This window comes from Desmodus rotundus, chromosome 8 (genome assembly GCF_022682495.2).
Source record: "Desmodus rotundus isolate HL8 chromosome 8, HLdesRot8A.1, whole genome shotgun sequence".
In the NCBI taxonomy this organism is placed as follows: Eukaryota; Metazoa; Chordata; class Mammalia; order Chiroptera; family Phyllostomidae; genus Desmodus; species Desmodus rotundus.
In genome coordinates, this window is record NC_071394.1 from 45067929 (window position 1) to 45086442 (window position 18514).

Below are 18514 nucleotides of genomic sequence, written 5' to 3' on the forward strand. Positions count from 1 at the left end.
AAACTTTTTGTGTTATTGGTGTGATAATGTGCCTCGCTCGATTAATTATGTAATTGTTCTAACAGCCTGTATATAAGCAGATCAGGGCTGCCGCGACAGCTTCCTACTACTAGGCACACTGACCATTCTCTCTTTTCATTTGCTGTGCTAACAATTACTGCCCTCCTCTGCATGACTAAGGGTGGCTCACTGCTTCACATTCCACCAGTGGAGAGGGTAAAACGGGAGACTTACAGGACATTTTGCACTGAGGATTTGATCTGTACGTTTCACACATCAGTTCATATCCCATTGATCAAAACATAGCCTCAGGGGAGGCTGAGAAATGTATTTGTTATTTCATTGGCCATCCAAGCTAAAAATCAGGGATTCTGTCACTCAGGAAAAATAGTGAAAGTGGATATTTGGAGTATAATTTAGCAGTACTACTACACCCAGTATTGCTTATTTGTGAGGGACACAATTACAATTACTATTCCCACTTAGAGATAAGAAAATGAGACTCAGAAAATTGTATATTTCTTAACATTATCCATCTAAATTAGAAGAGAAGTCAACCCAGGAATATTAGACAAATCAGTGTAGCACATCACTTTTATAATAATAATTCCACGATTCCTAACTTTTGTGTTGTATTGGTTTGGTCAAAAAGTTCATTTAGTTTTTTTCTGTAAAATAGAAGACATATTTCCAGTTTTCACCAATAACTTTATTGTTGGGATATTTTGAGTATGTTGGGTCTCTCCCGCATGGTATAACGTTGATTGTTCTCAATTAATGTCTTGATTTGATCACTGCCAACTTCAACTGGGTCTACCCGACCATGGAGCATCCTCCAGTGAGAAATCTCCAGCATGGTCCTTTGCAAACCACTTTTGACATATTCAGTCAATCAGTACAGCTCCTTCTCCATATACTGCACAATTGTTTTTTTGCCTTCCAGTTGCATTTTTACCTTCCTTGAAATAATAAAGTATAATGTGCCAAAAAATGTTGTGTATCTTCTTTCAGCTTCAATATTAAAATGGCTGCACAAAAATTCACCAATTTTGATAAGTATTTTTTAAATGCATGCTGATCTTACAGCTGTCTCAATACAATCTAATGAAATTGTTTTGAATGAAGTTAAAGACAACTAAGTGCTACTGGAGCCATCGTATGGGAAAAACAAATGAACTTTTTGGCCAACCCAGTATTTATCAATTTGCTATATACTTAACGTTATCTCATTTGAATCTGTTTTCCTTTTCTTTTTAATTCTTTCATGGTCTTATTTATTTGTTTTGCTTTTACATTTTTTATTTTTTAATTACAGTTGACATACAGTATTATTAGTTTCAGGTGTAGTGATGAGACATTATATAACTTATTAAGTGATCATCCTGATAAAACTTGTACCCATCTGACACTATACATAGTTGTTACAATATTATGACCGTATTCCCTATGCTCTATTTTATGTCCTAATGACTATTCTGTAACAACCAATTTGTACTTCTTAATCCTGTCACCTTTTTCACCCGTCCCCCAACCTCCCTGCTATCTGGCAACTGTCAAAGTGTTCTCTGTATTTATGAGTCTGTTTCTTTTCTGCTTAGTTGTTTGAGTTTTTTTAATCTTCTTCTTAAAGAAGACCCTTGAACATTTCAAATAATACTGGTTTGATGAAAATGAGTTCATTTAGCCTTTCTTGCCTGGGAAGCTCTTTATATGTCCTTCAATTCTAAATGATAGCTTTGCTGAGTAGAGTAAACTTGGTTGTAGATCCTTTCTTTTCATGACTTTGAATATTTCTTGCCAGTCCTTTCTGGCCTGCAAGAGTTTCTGTTGAATAATCAGCTGACATTCTTATGGGAACTCCCTTGTAAGCAACTAACTGCTTTTCTCTTGCTGCTTTTAGATTCTTAGTCTTTCGCCTTTTGCATTTTAATTATGATTTGTCTTGGTGGGGTCTTCTTTGGGTTCAACTTATTTAAGATTTAACACTCTCTATGCTTCTTAGACTTGTATGTATTTTCTTCACCAGGTTAGGGAAGTTTTCTACCAGTATTTTTTCAAATAGATTTTTAATTTTTTGCTTTATTCTTTTGCTTAAGTCTTTGAAGCCCTCTCATTCTTTTGACAGTGTCTCTCATTGTCTCCTCTATATCAGGATTGCGTTTAGCTACATAGAAAGTAAATCTGATTACAGTGGTTAAACGAGCTAACTGTTTATTTTCGAACCTAATAAGATGTCCAGAGAGTAGGCATTGTTTCTCACCTAGTAAGATGGCCAGAGAGTAGGCATTGCTTAGTGGCTTTATGATACTGTTAAGCTGACTTTTCTGTTTTTGCTTTTTCTTAGAAGATGGCTTTTTGATTGTGTATTCAAAGATGAGTGCTTCCAGTTACCATAGGTCTATTCTAGGCAGGACAAGGAAAGGAAAAGTCAAAAGATCTAGATCTACATCAGCTATTCCTTGTATTAACTTCAGCCCTCTGCTTCCTCTCATTGGCCAGATGTCACATGTCACCCTTAGCTAAAAACAGATACTGCCGCTTCAAAGAGAATTAGAACCATAATAAAGGGAATGCAGAGGAAATTGGTATCAGATAGGCAAATAGATTAATATTCTTTGGGTCCTTTTTTTCACATCTGTTCATTTTAGGGGGTGACACTGGGATAATAAAATGCCCATTTTTAAAAATCTGTATTTTATAAGAATATGTATTTCTCCCCATAGGCTTACTCCCTTAAAATAAAAAAGCCACAAGTCTCTAACTTGTATGAATAAGTCATGTTTCAAAAATGTCTTTGTAAGTTACCAATAAAATGCCCTGTTCTTTGTGATGTGGCTTTCTGGCCCAATATACTGGAACATAAGGTACATGCTGGTCAGCAAATATTCATAAGAATCACTAAGTTCTTAGCCAGGTGTAGTGTGACCTCCTATTCTTGGATCAAAGGTTTGTTTGGCATGCCCTTTTTTGGGACTGTTATTAATATTTTCAGATCTAGACTGTATATTGATGTTGGCAGAACACCATCAAAAATTGTATGTTTACCAGAATTTAGCAACACTTGACTATAAAAATGGGAGGTAGATATTGTTGGCAGCAGTTAGAGCAAAGTTGACCAAAATTCTTGTCAGATTTAATTAGAATTAATTCATTGAGTTTGAAAATCTTAGAAGGGATACTTCAGTATTATTGTAATGAAGTATTATAATAAGTGTCATAGTATATCCACTCAATTTGTAGCTATTAAAAGAAGTTATAATGTCTGAAGTTTGTTGAGCAAAGTACCAACTACTTTTTCTTTTCTGCTGGACTTTTTTTTTTAGCATATCTTACAGAGAGAATAAACGCATTCTGATAGTTGTTTTACCTTACCACTATTAGCTAGCTCATCATCCATCATTAATATTTATTTAAGTATCTCCTGTATTTTTTAAGGTAATTGAAAATGTTTTGTAGTAACTGTTATGACTGAATGTATTGACTTTATGTAACATGAAATATATTTTTTAAAATATTAAACTTGCAATTCTTATCTAAAATTATTCTGGTACTGTCTACACACTGAGATAATGCTGTCTTTATTCTCTTACACAATACTGACCTCTAGAGGTACAGCAATGTAAATTCACTTCTTAGTAAAAAATTTTTGGATCATTTCTAAAATAAATTTAAAGGATTTTGTTTTTTCCTCTCATTTCTCTTTTTAAACTTCTATTATAAATAACTTCAAACATAAAATTATAATAAATTTTTATATACAGTAGTCTCCCCTCATCTCAGTTTCCTTTTCTGTGGTTCAGTTACAAGATTAATCACAAGCCAAAAATATTAAATGGAAAATTCCAAAAATTTGTAACTTTTAAATTGTTCTCCCTTCTGAGTAGTGTGATGAAATCTCTTGTCGTTCTGCTTTGTTGCAGCCAGGATGTGAGTCACCCTTTTGTCCACACTGCATATGCTCCCCACCTGTTAGTCGTTTAGCAGCCTTCTCCCTTGCCAGAGAGAACTATTTTCACATAACTTTTATTATTGTATACTGTTTTAGTTGTTCTATTTTATTGTTAGTTACCATTGTAAATCTCTTGTTGTTCCTAATTTATAAACTTAACTTAGTTACGTGTGTCTAGGAAAAAACAGTATAAAAAAGGTTATCCACTACCTGCGGTTTCAAGCATCCAGTGAGGGCCTTGGGATGTGTCCTGGGCAATAAGAGGGACTGCTGTACTACTTCTTCTAGATGTAACAGTTGGTAATATTTTTATATATTTGCTTTTTATTTTAATCTTCACTCAAGAATATGGGTTTTTGTTATTGTTGTTTTACTGGTTTCTTTAAAGAGAAGTGGGGAGAGAGCATGAGAAAGAAACATTGGTGTGAAAGGGAAACATTGATCAGTTGCCTCCCATATTCGCCCTGACCAGGGATTGAACCCATGGCCTTGGTATGTGCCCTGACCAGAGTCAAACCCACAGCCTTTTTTGGTGAATCGGATAATGCTCCAAACAACTGAGCCATCCAGCCAGGGCTTAAATATTTACTTTTTTTTTTTTGGCCTTTGTACTTTAAAGAAAATTACAGGGATCTTGACATTTTACCCTGATATACTTTAGTATGTATCTCTAAAAAAGGGTATGTTTCTATGCAAGGACCAAGCTATTTATATAATAATAAAATTAAAAATTATTCCTAAGTTGATCCAATATTCACATTTCTCCCAGTGGTTCCAAAGATAATTTTACAGCTGATTGCTTCAAACCAAGATCCAGTCAAGTGACAAGCATTTCCTTTGGTTGTTAGGTTTCTGTGTTACATTCTCTTATCTGGACCAATAACTGCCAGCTCCCTTCCCCCATCACACTGATTCTCTGAGAAGACCAGGTCAAGTTTTACAGAATGCCCTACCTTTTGGATTGTTCTCTTTCTTCAGGGTGTCATTTAACTTATGTCATTTTACATCTTCTTTTTCTTATAAAGTGCAAATTAGTTCTGGGGCCTTAATTGAATTAAGGTTAAGCATTTTTGTCAAGAATACATTGTAGATAATCTCTGTGTATTTCCTACTGCTTAATATTACATGACATATATCATCATTGATAATGCTAAAAATAGTTACAGTGGTCATGATGAAATTTCTGTTATAAAATTATTTTAATTCTCTTGCTACCAGCAGGGTAATCTGGAGAGATTTTGGCATCATTGAAAAATCAAGATTTCTATTAAACTTTTTATATAGTAGTTTTATGATCCATTAAAGATGTAAAATGGGACTTTATAATTGCCTTTTTTCCCCTACTTATACTGGCTAGAATTCTTCTATAAGGGAAATTCCTCCATCAACAGAAGTGATTTTGTTTATCTTGAAATGTTGTTCTTACAAGATAAATGTTTAACTCTTTTCCTGTACTAGTTTTCAATTAAGAAATTAGGGTAGAAACTATCTCCAGTGAGAACAAATATTATTTTGGGGCAGGGGAAAGAGCAGGCTTTCTCCTTTTTTTATATATCTTTACGATCTCATGGACTTTTATATATTCAGTGCAATTCAAACTAGAGTTATTATTTCTTAAGTTAAATTTTTGTTGTTGTTCACTTATACTAACACCTTAATACACATCTGGAAAAAGTCCAGCCATTGTTAATATAAGAATGGTTTGTGCCTCTTCAGTGTAACTTGTCAGCCAAGAAAAGTGGACTGAAATGCACTTGCATAAATAATGATGACTTCACTGTGCTAATCACTGGGGGGTGGTAGACACTGCTGACCGAGCATGTGTACTGTGTGGCCGTCACATTCAAAATTACTGAGCCAGTAGAGCAAATCTGCATCAGATTTTGCATTAAACTTGAACATTTGCAGAAACTTCTGATGATTCAGAAGGCTTTTGGGGATGATGCAATGAGTGTAGAGATGTCATACAATGAAAATGGCCGCAGCTATGGGCAACTGGTGACTGGCAGCTTCATCATGACAACGCTCTGGCTCATGCATCACATCTTGTGCAGAGTTTTTGGTGAAACTTTAAATCACCCAGGTGACTCAGCCCCACAACATCTCGGATTTGGTGCCCTTCGACTTCTAGCTTTTCCCAAAACTGAGATCACCTTTGAAAGGGAAGAGGTTTCAGACTACTGGTGAGATTGAGAAAAATACCACGGGGCAGCTCATGGTAATTCCAGCAAAGGATTTTGCAGAGTGTTTTGAACAGTGGAAGAGATGCTGGGAGAACAGTGTGAGGTCCCAAGGTGCCTGCTTTGGAAGGGACTGAGGCATCATTGTCTTTTGTACAATGTTTCTTGTGTCTTGTATCTTCAATAACTGTCTCCATTTTTCATAGTACATGGCTGAACACCTTCTGGACAGACCTTGTATACCATTATGTGGTCCTTTTCTTTAGGTAGCATCTGTTGGTTTTCTCCTATAAGCAAAAATTAAGTCAGCTTATTTTAGCCTCCTCCTTGACCAGCATTCCGTTTTAGTCAGTCTTGTCTTTTTTGATGTTTATCTGTCTACTGTGTTACTTAACTCTTCAGATTTAAGTGGTATCTTTTGACTCTCACCATTCAACTATGACATAACATTTACACATCTGTATTTTCCCGCCTTTTTCCTATCTTTGGTTTCCTCTACAATTCACAGTTAAGTTTATTCAGTGCATCCATCCCATGCCCTTTTTTTTTTTTTTTTTTTTTTTTTTTTTTTTTTTTTTTTTTTTTTTTTTTTTTTTTTGGTTAACATAGAAACTGTTGGACTGCTGTGATAATTTTGGGCACGTGTTAATTCTTGTTGGTAAAAAGGCTGATAATCTGATTTTGTAAGGGGCTTGATCTTTTTGCCTGGAGTGCCAAAGAACTTTATCTTTAAAGTCTAATAATAGAGCTATGATATATTTCAGCTTCAGAGTTTGCATCTGGACAGATGTCCACATAGTATGTCTCTCAGTGTGAATATTTAGGTCTTCTTTTATTTCAGGGACCTTTTCTTGAATCATAATTTTAATGACTAGTTATTATTTCATTATTTTGTTTTCCTTTTTCAGGGACTCCTAATGTATGTTTGTTGACTCTTTCACTGACTTTTGTATCTATCCCTTTCTCTGGTTTCTTTTATCTTGTTTACTTGTTTCACTTTTTGTTTCACTTTTTGCTTGTCTCGTTGCTTGCTGTGCTTTTGGACAAGTCTGTTGTCCTTCGTATATTCTATAATTGAGTGCTAAGTCTTCATTGATTTTGTCTTTATTTTCTTTCTTGTGTTATAAGTTCCTATTTCATGTCTTTGTGTTGTTTGTTCATTTTTTCTTGAGTTGATTGTTTGTATCATAGCACTCTTTTTTATTTTTGTTGCTTGTTTATTTTTATTTATGTTGGGATGTTGTAGTTTTCCTCAGCTTTGTAGAAATTTTCAAGTAGCCTGAAATGTTTTAACCTTTATTTTGTTTCTTTTTTAATCTTTATTGTATATTTTCCACTACCATTTAGTCTCTTTACACCCACCCACCCCATAATCCTTATTTTTTGTGTTTTCTTATACTTTTCAATGAACATTGTGGTTTTACTTTTTTCTTCTTCATATTTGGACCAACTTCTGTGGAGTCGGTGGAGGCTGGTGACTCTCAGTTTAGGAGCCGTCTTTTGTTAGCATGAAGAAGGCGTTATCTTTAATACCAGGTGTCTTTTGTTTTCACATTTCCTTTCTTGGTTGATCCCATCTTTTTCAACTCCTTCCTTCTCTTTAGTTCCATTTACTGGCTTCCAAATTGTCTCCGTTTTGGAGAGACACCCTAAAATATATTGTACATCATCCAGTACATTATTATTAAGACATCACGTTTGGTTCCATGTCTTCTCCAAGCCTCTTCTTCTCATTGCACCGTTGCCAAGTTTTGGGCCTGCTTCCAGAAGTTCTGATTTTCGATGGGATCTTTTCCTCCTGCGAAGAAATTGTCCTGTCACCACTGAGATCCTCTGCCCTCTGGGCTCCTCCGTGAAGCTCCTGGTGTGTTCTCCACACTGGGGTCACCTGCGGCACTTACTCAGCTGACCCCCTTCCTCCTCAGAAATTTTGGTTGATAGCTGTCTTCTCTCTCCTGCCTGTGGATACTGATTAAGGCTGTGCATATTTCTCTCCTTGCTGCTATGTGGGGTTTTTAGAAAGAAGTGTGAGAAGAGTCCGGGAGACTGTCGTTGTCCTTAAGGAACTCAGAAACCTAGACGCCATTAATTTTTTTGATTTTTCTCTCTCTGCAGCCAGGAATATGTAGTAATGCAGCTGCTTTCACTGCTAGCCATGGTTGGCTATATTTTATCCCACAGTGAATAACTGCTAGAACAGCAGTCTAATTGGGATCGTTCTGAGCAAGTTTGTTTTCTTGTATAGTTGGGTAGACAATGAAGAAAACTTCCAAACCAAGAAAAACATTTCAAGCCATCTCTGGGGTCTCCCCACCGTCTTAAAAACTTCTGTTTTATTTTGAAATCTAGAACTTTTTCTTTTATACCGTTTGACAAAACAGATATGTAAACCTAACTTCTTCAACAATTTAAAAATTTAAATTATTCAGGGTAATTAGTTGTGCTTGTGTCATAGGTCGTCACAGGTCGGGTTCTCCAGGAATCAGACTTTGAGATGGAGATTAGCATGCAGAGTGTTTCCTAGCGGTGCTCTTGGGATTCAGCCTGGGCAGGGTGGTCAGGAGGGTGGATTAGGTACCGGGAGAAGTTGAGTTGCCGTGCAGTCCGGTGAAGACTCAGCCGCCACCCCACAGGGAGCTCTGGAGCCTAAGACTTCTTAAGCCAGGTATTTAGTAGTTACTAATTTCTGGCTGGGCAGGGTTTTATGGACTTTTTAAGCTTTGTCTTAATACAATAAACAATACAATATTGGTCTTTACTCAGAAAACAAGTAAAACTTCTGTTTTGGAATAAAAATACAAGTAACTGGAAGAAAAAAAAATTTTGAGTCATTCTCGGTACTTTGAGTTTTAAAAACTCAAGTGCTATTAATGGATTTTGTTTGCTTTCCAGCTTGGGCAATGGTAGATGGTGGGTCAAATGTGAAAGCCCGCACGGCCTACAATGAGAAGACCCCGCGGATCGTTGTGTCTCGCTCCCATTCAGGAATGGTCAAACAGGTTGCTCTTCAGACTTTTGGAAACCAGACTACAATTATCCCGGCTGGAGGTGCTGGTATGTTTGTCCTCCCCTGTGATGCCTGTAAAGTGTCCCCAGTGTGGTCAAGGCTCCCGTCAGGAGAAAGGTTTCGTTACCACGCCTTTGGGAAGAAACTTCAAGGCAGACATGGTCTCCTGCTTGGCTGTGTCTAGAGTGGGATTTCAGTCACACTAGCCTTCTTGTTAAGAAACACTCTCCCAGTAGAAACAGATGATTTCACAGCAGTGATTTCTGTTCCTGTCAGTGATGTACTCTCAATTTTTTTTAAATATATGATCTGATTTAAAAATAACCCTCCTACTAGTTTAACTCTAGGAATATCAGAGAGAGAAAGAAAGCTCCAAGTACATTATGACGCTTCATATGGGAGAAGGATGCCAGAAATCATCATAAGTGTCGTTACAATGGCTCCTCTCTGGAGGACTTCTGACACCTGTGAACTTCTCGGCTTGCATGTCTGGGATGAGCCAGAGTCGAGTGCCCACCCAACTAGCTTAATGTATATTCTGTACTGTTGTATTGCCCATATTATAGATCAGGGGCTAGCTTGTCTTAGCCTTTCAGAAAAGGCCAGATAGTATATATTTTAGGCCTTGTGAGCCACGTAATAAGGTCTTTGTTTTGTTTTGTTTTTTAAACTACTTTTTCAAAATGGAAAAATCATTCATAGCTTGAAGTCTGTATAAATGTGGATGTGGCTCATGGGCTGTTTGCCCACCCTTGTTTGGAATACGATTTAATATTATAAAAGTGATTTAATACAAATAAATAGCAAATAATGGTCAGGAACATTTGTGTTTGAGAGCCTTTTCAGCACCATAATAAGGGGGAAATGATGCTTATTAACTTCTGGCCTAGTAGTTTTACTTTACTGATCACATATAATTGCCTTTCTCAATATGATTTTATCATTTTGTAATAGTCTGTTAGGTTGGTTAAGAACAGACTCAGTTGTTCTCAGTTGGTTAAGAACTAATACTCAGTAGGAATGGGATGAACTACGTTCTAAATCTAGTTTCTTCTATGGTTTTATTATTTTATTTTTAAACTCTTACTTTGTTACAAAGAGGACATAAGATAGTAGTGTTATTTTTTATTTCCTTCTTTCAAATCCAGCCTTACAACATTTTCAGGTGAAACCTCTGTGTGTTTAGTTTCAGTATAATATTCAATAGAAAATGATACATACTGAATGTATTACTTCATAGAAAACAACCACAGAGTAGATGTAAATTTAAAAGATTGTAGACATACATTTGGTTATACTTGAGAATAACTAAAGTTATTTACACTGTATATATTTTTTTCATTTGGGTTTAATTTCTGGGCTGTTAACTTAAAAAAATACCTATTTAAAATAATTTTAGACTCAGCATTTGCAAAGATAGTACAAAGAGTTCCTGCACACCCTGTGCTATTATTTTTAACAATGTACTAAAAAAATTAAGCTACACCCTTTAAATCTTTCCCACAATGACTTGATTCCTGTGTTTATCTTTTAGGTTACAAAGTTTTAGCTCTCTTGGATGTGCCTGATAAGAGTCAAGAAAAAGCTGATCTATATATTCATGTGACATACATCAAAAAGTGGGATATATGTGCTGGCAATGCCATCTTAAAAGCCCTTGGGGGGCATATGACTACCCTGAGCGGTGAAGAAATCAGTTATACCGGTTCCGATGGCATTGAAGGAGGGCTCCTGGCTAGCATCAGAATGAACCACCAAGCTCTAGTCAGAAAACTCCCAGATCTAGAGAAGACAGGACATTAATAAGCAACGTTGATTACAGATCACAGCTCTTCCAGAGCTGACATGGTCAGCCGGAAACGGTGGAGGCTTCAAAGGATCAGTGGAGACTATGCATGGTTAAGGCCATCCCAAACTTTTTAAAGCATTTATGAAGCATCAGAGACTTCTTTTCCCTGTAATAGGATGCAAGATCAGGGAAGATGGACTGCTTCGTGTCTCAAGTATTGTCTTTATTTTTGAGACTATTTTCGTACAGTTGTCACACACAAGACATACATACATACAGACAGACATGTATATGTATATGTACATATACATATATATTTGTGAATTAAAATCTGTAACTGAGTCTACATTGTTACGAGTCACCATTTTCACACAACATCATGAATCTTCACTGTTAGTACTTTCATGTAGAATTGGGCTGAAGAAAGAATTGATTGCATATAGATGTTTAATATTACTTTATACTATATCTCATTGAAAATAAAGTAATTTGGGGTTTTTAACCCCTAATTCAGATGGAAAGCACAAGAAGCCACATGTTCATTAATATGCAACAAATGCTCTATTTATCTGTTCCTGAATATTTCTTATGGATTAAAATAGAAAAAGCTTAAATTGTTTTTTTCTTGGAAATTTCAATAGCAGGTTCCCCAGCTAGTAGAGAATAGAGATGTGTGGTAGTTGTGTTGTACTTTGTGTGTGTGTTTTGTTTCTACAATGAACAAGAGGTTTGTACCCATAGGTTCAACTTTTCTGACATCTTGCTATTGATTTTCACTTGCCCTATAGACAGTGCATGATTCCATCATTTCCTTCTTGGCCAGTATTTTAGCCTTTTACTTGTAAGCTTTGGATTAAGATTTCAGGCTTAGCATAGCATTTTGATACATTTTCTCATTAGGGCCAAAATACGCTATAAGGCACTACAAAAATATAAAGAATTCTATTATTAATTGAAAGTTATTTGACACTACATGAATTGGGCTAGATTTCATTATTTTCAAAAGCTTTAAGTATTTTTTAAAAACTTTGCCAGGTCTGTATATAAAAATTCTCTCATTATCAAGAATGAGTTATGGTTGCTGTTACCACTAAAAAATGGATCTAACCTAACCAAACTCTCGAAGTAGTAAATTTTTGAGCTATTTTATAATTGTCCTTCAGATTAAAATAATGAAGGTTAAAGTTAATTTTTGAAGCATTATTTTTCTAGTCAGTGTGCGGGATCTGGTTGGAAGAACGGTTGTGGCAAGTCCACGGTCACTAATTAGAACCTTGCTTTGTAAACTACCGTTGGGATGTCTGATTTCTCTCATTGTGAGATCTGGAAACTTCATGGATGCAAACAGTACCATGATTTCATGTGACTTCGATGTCCTTGTATTTCGTAACACTGATAAGGAGGGGGATTTCTCACAGTTTCTTTCCCTCCCTCCTTCCCCTTCCTTCCTTTCTTCCTTCCCCCCTAAAGCAAGTTTCCATTTATTTCCTGTCTTGGAGGTAAACTTGACCAAAGAATGAGCAACCTCACCTGGTGGAATGTGCATACGGTTTTAGGTTTGCATATAACACTGTTGTCCAAAGCCCTTTAATTCCTCAGTCGGAAATTGAACTTAGCGTGATGCACATGTTTCCACCCAGTCTCTGGCGACTGGCCACGAATCTGATAGGCCTCACAACGCAAGCTTTTATTCAGTGAAAATTTATTCAAGAATTTTGGTAGTTGGAATATTTGATATTTAAACAGGTCTTAGGAATTTTGAACAGATTACTGAAGACTTCATTTTTTTCCTTTGCAATGAGATGAGAAAATCCTTTTTTCTCAGGAGACGTAGCAAAAACACAGTGTTTTGAGAATTCTATAGTATAAAAGCATTTTTATCAATGTAATATGTCAAATTTAGGGAAATAGGACTAGCAGAGTAGGAAATGGAATTTCTTTAATTGGAGTTGGGTTTTTTTTCCCAATATTATATGGAAACTAGCAAATATGATTGCTTTGGTTTTATTTTTAATTTTATTAATTGCATGTAGATAATGACTTTGTGAAGGACTTGTGTGCAGAAATTAAAATACTGTCTGTCAGTTAAATGCATTATTTTTATCATTGGTATAGTCTAGTTACTAATGATTTTCAAGTGCTTTTATAGAAAGTCTGTTTAAATTTTTTTGTTTCTGAAAGTCAGTGTACATCACAGAACTAATATAACTACAAAGAACAGTATTTATATTTATTTATGTGAGACATTATTTGCCAGCACATAGCTAAACACCTTCATGCATAAGTGAGGCATGTATTGTCTCCTAGGATTACATAAATTATTTCTAAAATGTAGCAAAATAACTAGAGTTTACTTTTAGTGACCCTCATCTCCCCAACTCCTGTTCTTCCCTTTCCCTCATCTTTGTCCTTAGTTAGAGGGTTATTTTCCCTTAAAATTGAGTTTTACACATCACATTAGTAAAAGCAGCAACATCGATAACCTCAGTAGCCATCAGCTGTCCCATTTTTCTTCTCTTCATTCCTACCTCGTTCCCTATCTCGTTGATCCCTAATGTTCTCATTTTATTTCTGCTCTTCTTTCTTAACCAATATACTCTTCCCCAAACCTTATCCAGGAATTCTTTCACAAACATATTTCTCTTAAAATTGGCTGCCGAAATCTTACAGCAGAACTGGGACTCTAGTAGTTCCCACTGATAGATTAATCCTGGCGGAATGCTAGTTGACCATTTTCAGACTCCCGGGGAAAAGTAAGGTAAAATCACTTCAAAACCACAGAGCTTTATGCTGTTAAATCTAATCCAATGCTTCTGTCTTTACAAAGCAATTCTTCCAACCCATCCTTCAAAGGATGGAAATGCAAAAAATACAAGAGTTGGGTATATAAGCCTGTTTGAGAAAACTTGCTTTTTCTTTTAGTTTTCATGCTTGAATCCTTATTTCAGTTGAGATTACAAGGACCTACAAGATAGGTCCTATCTGTCCTTGGTATTCAATTGTCCCCTTTTCCCCAATTTTAGGGTTGTTTAAAAATTTAAATTAATATTCAAGCAAACTGTTTATAGCTGTATAATGAAATAAGCATTTTGGTGTATGTGTTTTAAGTAACAGTTGTGCAAACTCTGCTGGGTGCTCCCTTTCAATATTGTGCAAACTGGGGCAGAGGAAATGCGGGAGGGTCAGAGACTAAGAAAAGGGTGGGAAAGAGGAAAAACAGCTCAGGAGGAGGCAAAGCAACACATCTGCCCTGACCCTTGTGATCCGAAACTCGCCCTTGTCTCAGATATTTAATTCAAATACTGGATTTCACTCGGGCGTTGAAGGTGACAGGTATCCCTGATAGCCCGAGCATAAAGGAGAGCAGCAGTGCACTCCCATGCCTCAGAAAAGAATACCCAGCTTGCGTCTCCTAGATTACACCTTGAAAATGGCCTTAGGGATACAATCTTTGGCAAGTTAAAAACGGAAACTATTTGGGTTATTCTAGCTGCAATTACTTAGTTATGTGCTGATTGCTCCCGGATAGAAACAATGATTTTTCATTTTGATTATTTTCAGTATATGCCTACAAAAGTCTATTTTGTAACTTGCATAAAATAAACCTAATCTATGGTTTTATTTTTATCCTACAACAATGTTGTGCCTTAACAATAGGGCATTGTATGTTAAGGGAAAACAATCTTTTTTTTAACAGATGGGGAAAAATAGGAACTTTTTGCCATTAAAATTTAAGTTCTTTTAAAATGTTTTTAACATTAGAGTTGGGAAAAATTCATTAAAGTTAAATAAAACTGATATAAAATTATTTTTGCATAATCTAGCATTTACAACAAAAGTACATTTTTATAACTGGCATCTATCTTGATATGTAGGTTTGAAATAATACTTTATCCGTTGGTTTTTAATTTCACTTAATATAAGATCAGAATAGATTACATTTTTAAAGTTTTTACTTTTAAATCACTTTTAGTGTGCTGTTATCAGTTTTCCTAGTACTGAGTCACTTCGGTATTAAAAAAATAGCTATTTATTCATTGTGCCATATCAATAATTTATTAATGTTCAGAAATACTGTATGTTGTATTACATAACAAACCAGAGCAGTTTCTAGGTGGGAGAGGGTTCTGATTACCAGTTACTATGTGGGCAAAAGAATTAAACTTCATACTTCAAAAGGAGGTTTTGCTTTTGTGTTTTGAGGTGCTTGTTATGTAAGTTGTTGATTTTTATTTCCTCAAAGCCTGGCAGCTGTTTTCATTGCAGTTTCTCATTGGTAAAGGCTTACAGGGAAGCTTTTCCTTTTGTTTAGTTTTAAGGTTTGGTGGTGAATTCATTGCGTGGGAAAATGAAATACAGTTTTTCTTTGAGATAAAATAATATAAGCCAAACTTTCAGAAGTAAAGGATGGTGAATAATATTAAAACATCTCGTTATATATTGTGTTTGTAACAGTTCTCAAACTATTATAATTAAGGTAGTTTGTGTAATTGCAAAAGCAGAAACTGATCTTTGACTATTATAATGTTCCATTAAAATTCTCTTTGAGGTGTATGTTATACACATAGTAAATTATTATTCAAGAAAGATTCTGTATTTTTTTAAATAGAAAATATAGATTACCAAGTCACCATTAGGTCAATCAGCCTACAAAGTCTTCATCTCTCTCTTTAAGGGGAAGCCCTCTTCTTCATCTATGTTGAGTTAAAGAGAATGTTTATGGGATTTATGGACTTCACATTCATCTGCCCTCACATCCACTGTTGGCAGTAGCTAAAGTTAGCTTCATAGTCCAACAGGAGAGACCACGTTCTGCCGTGATGAGCTGTGGTGCTGCCAGTGGCTTTTCCTCCTTCCACGGTGTTACTTGTGCTCCTAGATGCATATACACAAGGAGTTGAATTTACACTAAAACTATGAAGTGGCGTTTCCAGTCTATGCTGCTGCCGCTTCAGACTTTGTTTTTAGTCACCCTCACTTTTTGTCAGTCTCTTTCATATAACGGGCTATCGATGATGACAGGGTTAAAGTAAAAATATCTTTGAACACCCCTACCCCTTCCCACATTTAAAGCTATAGAGAGCTAGGCCACTTCCTGTTGCCAAGACATGCTTAGTTAGACACCAGAGTTTGCTTGGCATGCTGTGCGCTGCCTCACCCACACCACCAAATTGACGGGGAGACGGGGAGTCCCAGCCTCAGACTTCAGTGTCTTCCGGGAAGTGGAACTCTTCCCTTCTCCCTGTTTTTAGAGCATTTGTTCTTGTTTTTTTTGTTATTCCTCACCTGTCACACTCGTTTATAGATGTGCTATTGTACATGTTAAAGGACAGGGATTATGTACCTTGGTGAATTTTATGGTTCTACTTCAACCCTGGTAGCCCAATGTTTTGAATAAATTAGGTGCTTAATGTATGTTGCACTAAGTTGAATAAAGGGTTTCAAGAGCATTAGCATTTCTCTTGGTTCAGTTTTGTAAGCTGGTTGCTTGTTTTATTTTCCCTGCAAATATGATTATCACCCCACACACACTAAATTACTTTTTAAAGTGTTGCTTTGGATACTACCTCTCAGCCAATTAGCTCTAGAAAATGTGATTGCCTCCAATGAAACAGTTATCTCAAACTCTGCCCTTGGATATACTTTGCCAAACAAATTTGAATTTTCTCAATAAATTGGTCATGTCTGAAATGCTGTGTCACATCTGCTTTTATCCTTTTTTTTAAATTATGTATACACTTCAGGGGGCATCAGATACAGTCACAGTGTTGTGCAACTGTCATGCTATCCATTTGAAGAACCTGCTCGTCCTCCCAAACTCTGTAACCATTAAACAGTCACTCCTAATACACGCTTCCCCAGCCCCCAGTAACACCTGCTTTCTGTCTCCATGAATGTATCTACTTTTGAACTCAGTTACGTGAGATTCTCTGTCTTCTCTCTCACCATGTTCACAAAATTCATGTTTGAGAATGGGTGTATGTGACAAAAACAGCTATAACAATTATAACTTGAATCCTTTATTAGATTTTTTTATAAGTAACTAAGAAGATAGAGCAAAAGAAGAAAAGAACAAAATTATACGAAGGTGGTAAAAGAAAGTATATTGAGAAATATCAAAGGCTTTTCTTTTCCTCAGTCTTGGAGATGATTTAGTTTTTAACTTAGTTTATTCAGACGACTAAATAAAGCAAACTTCAGAAGAGTAAGACCTTTCATTCTGTCACTGGCAAACCACACATCTCCACCCTCTCCTGGGCTGCTTTTAGCTACAATGTTTTGTTTTAAGTTCATTAGCTACACTTACATATTAATGTTCTTTCAGATGCTACACGATTTTTATGAAATTTTGCTTGTTATGTTTTCTGAGTATTGAAAATTGTCAGTCTAGCAGATTAGCATTTGCCTCTTGACAATGTTGATCATAAAAATGACAGGGTGACATACGAAATACTAGTTTCAAGTGTACAACATAATTTGACATCTAAATACCCTACAAAGTGATCATGATAGATAGGTTTAGTAACCATCTGTCACCATACAACATTATTACAATATTCTGACTACATATGTCATATGTCAACTATTAATATTTTTTAAATGACAGGAGGGGAGCTGTATGGGCTTGTGGGCTTGGCTCTTCTTTAATCCTCATCTGAGGATATATTTATTGATTTTAGAGAGAGGAAGGTGAGGGAGAGAGAGACATTGATGTGAGAGAGAGACATGGGTTAGTTGTCTCCCATACACACCCTGACTAGGGATTGGACCTGCAATGTAGGTATGAGCCCTGCCCAGGAATCAAACTTGTTACCTTTTGGTGTATGGGAAGATGCTCCAACCAACTGAGCCACCCAGCCAGGGTTATATGGGCTTGCTCTTAAAGCTAGTGAGCCTTGTTGTGGCTGGGAATTTGTAAGTGGTTGATATTCTGGAATGTTCTACCACTCTCCAAATCCAGCAGGTCTCTAAAATACATTAATATACCAGGTCCGTCCAGAACATATCTACCCATGTACTATGAAAAATAGAGGCATTTATTGAAAAAGATACAGGATACAAGAAACATTGTTCATAGGACAATGACACCTCAGTTCCCTTCAAAGTAGGCATCATGGGACCTCACAGAGTTCCAACCACCATCAGCTGCCCCGTCGTATTTTCCTTAATCTCATTGACCGTCTGAAATCCCTTCCCTTCCCAAGGTGATTTTAGTTTGGGGAAAAGCCAGAAGTCACAGGGCGCCAAATATGGGCTGTAGGGGGCTGGGTCACCTGGGTGACTTGAAGTTTTGGCAAAAAACTGCACAGGATGTGGTACATGAGTGGGCATGTTGTGATGAAGCTGCCAGTCACCAGTTGCCCATTGCTGCAGCCATTTTTTGTCATATTGCATCTCTCAACTGTCAAAGAACATGGAGATAGTACTCCTTATTAATTATTTGACCTGGAGGGGTGTATTTGTGATAGACGACACCTTCCCGATCAAAAAACACAAAAGGGCCTTGACCTTGCTGGGACTTTGCCGTGCTTTCTTCAGGTGTGGAGAACTAGGCGACTTCCTTTGGGGTGACTGGGCCTTTGCTTCCA

The 18514-nt window shown here is 36.4% G+C and overlaps 1 protein-coding gene across 1 annotated transcript in view; it reads left to right on the forward strand.

Moving 5' to 3' along the window:
- BPNT2 (3'(2'), 5'-bisphosphate nucleotidase 2) overlaps nucleotides 1–16626 on the forward strand; it is a 33388-nt gene extending 16762 nt beyond the window's left edge. The window contains exons 4-5 of the mRNA XM_045181512.3: nucleotides 9022–9183; nucleotides 10671–16626. Of these exons, the coding sequence (XP_045037447.1) occupies nucleotides 9022–9183; nucleotides 10671–10939 (431 nt within the window). The 3' untranslated portion in view covers nucleotides 10940–16626. The remainder of the gene's footprint in view (nucleotides 1–9021; nucleotides 9184–10670) is intronic.
- The last annotated feature ends 1888 nt before the right edge of the window (nucleotides 16627–18514 follow it).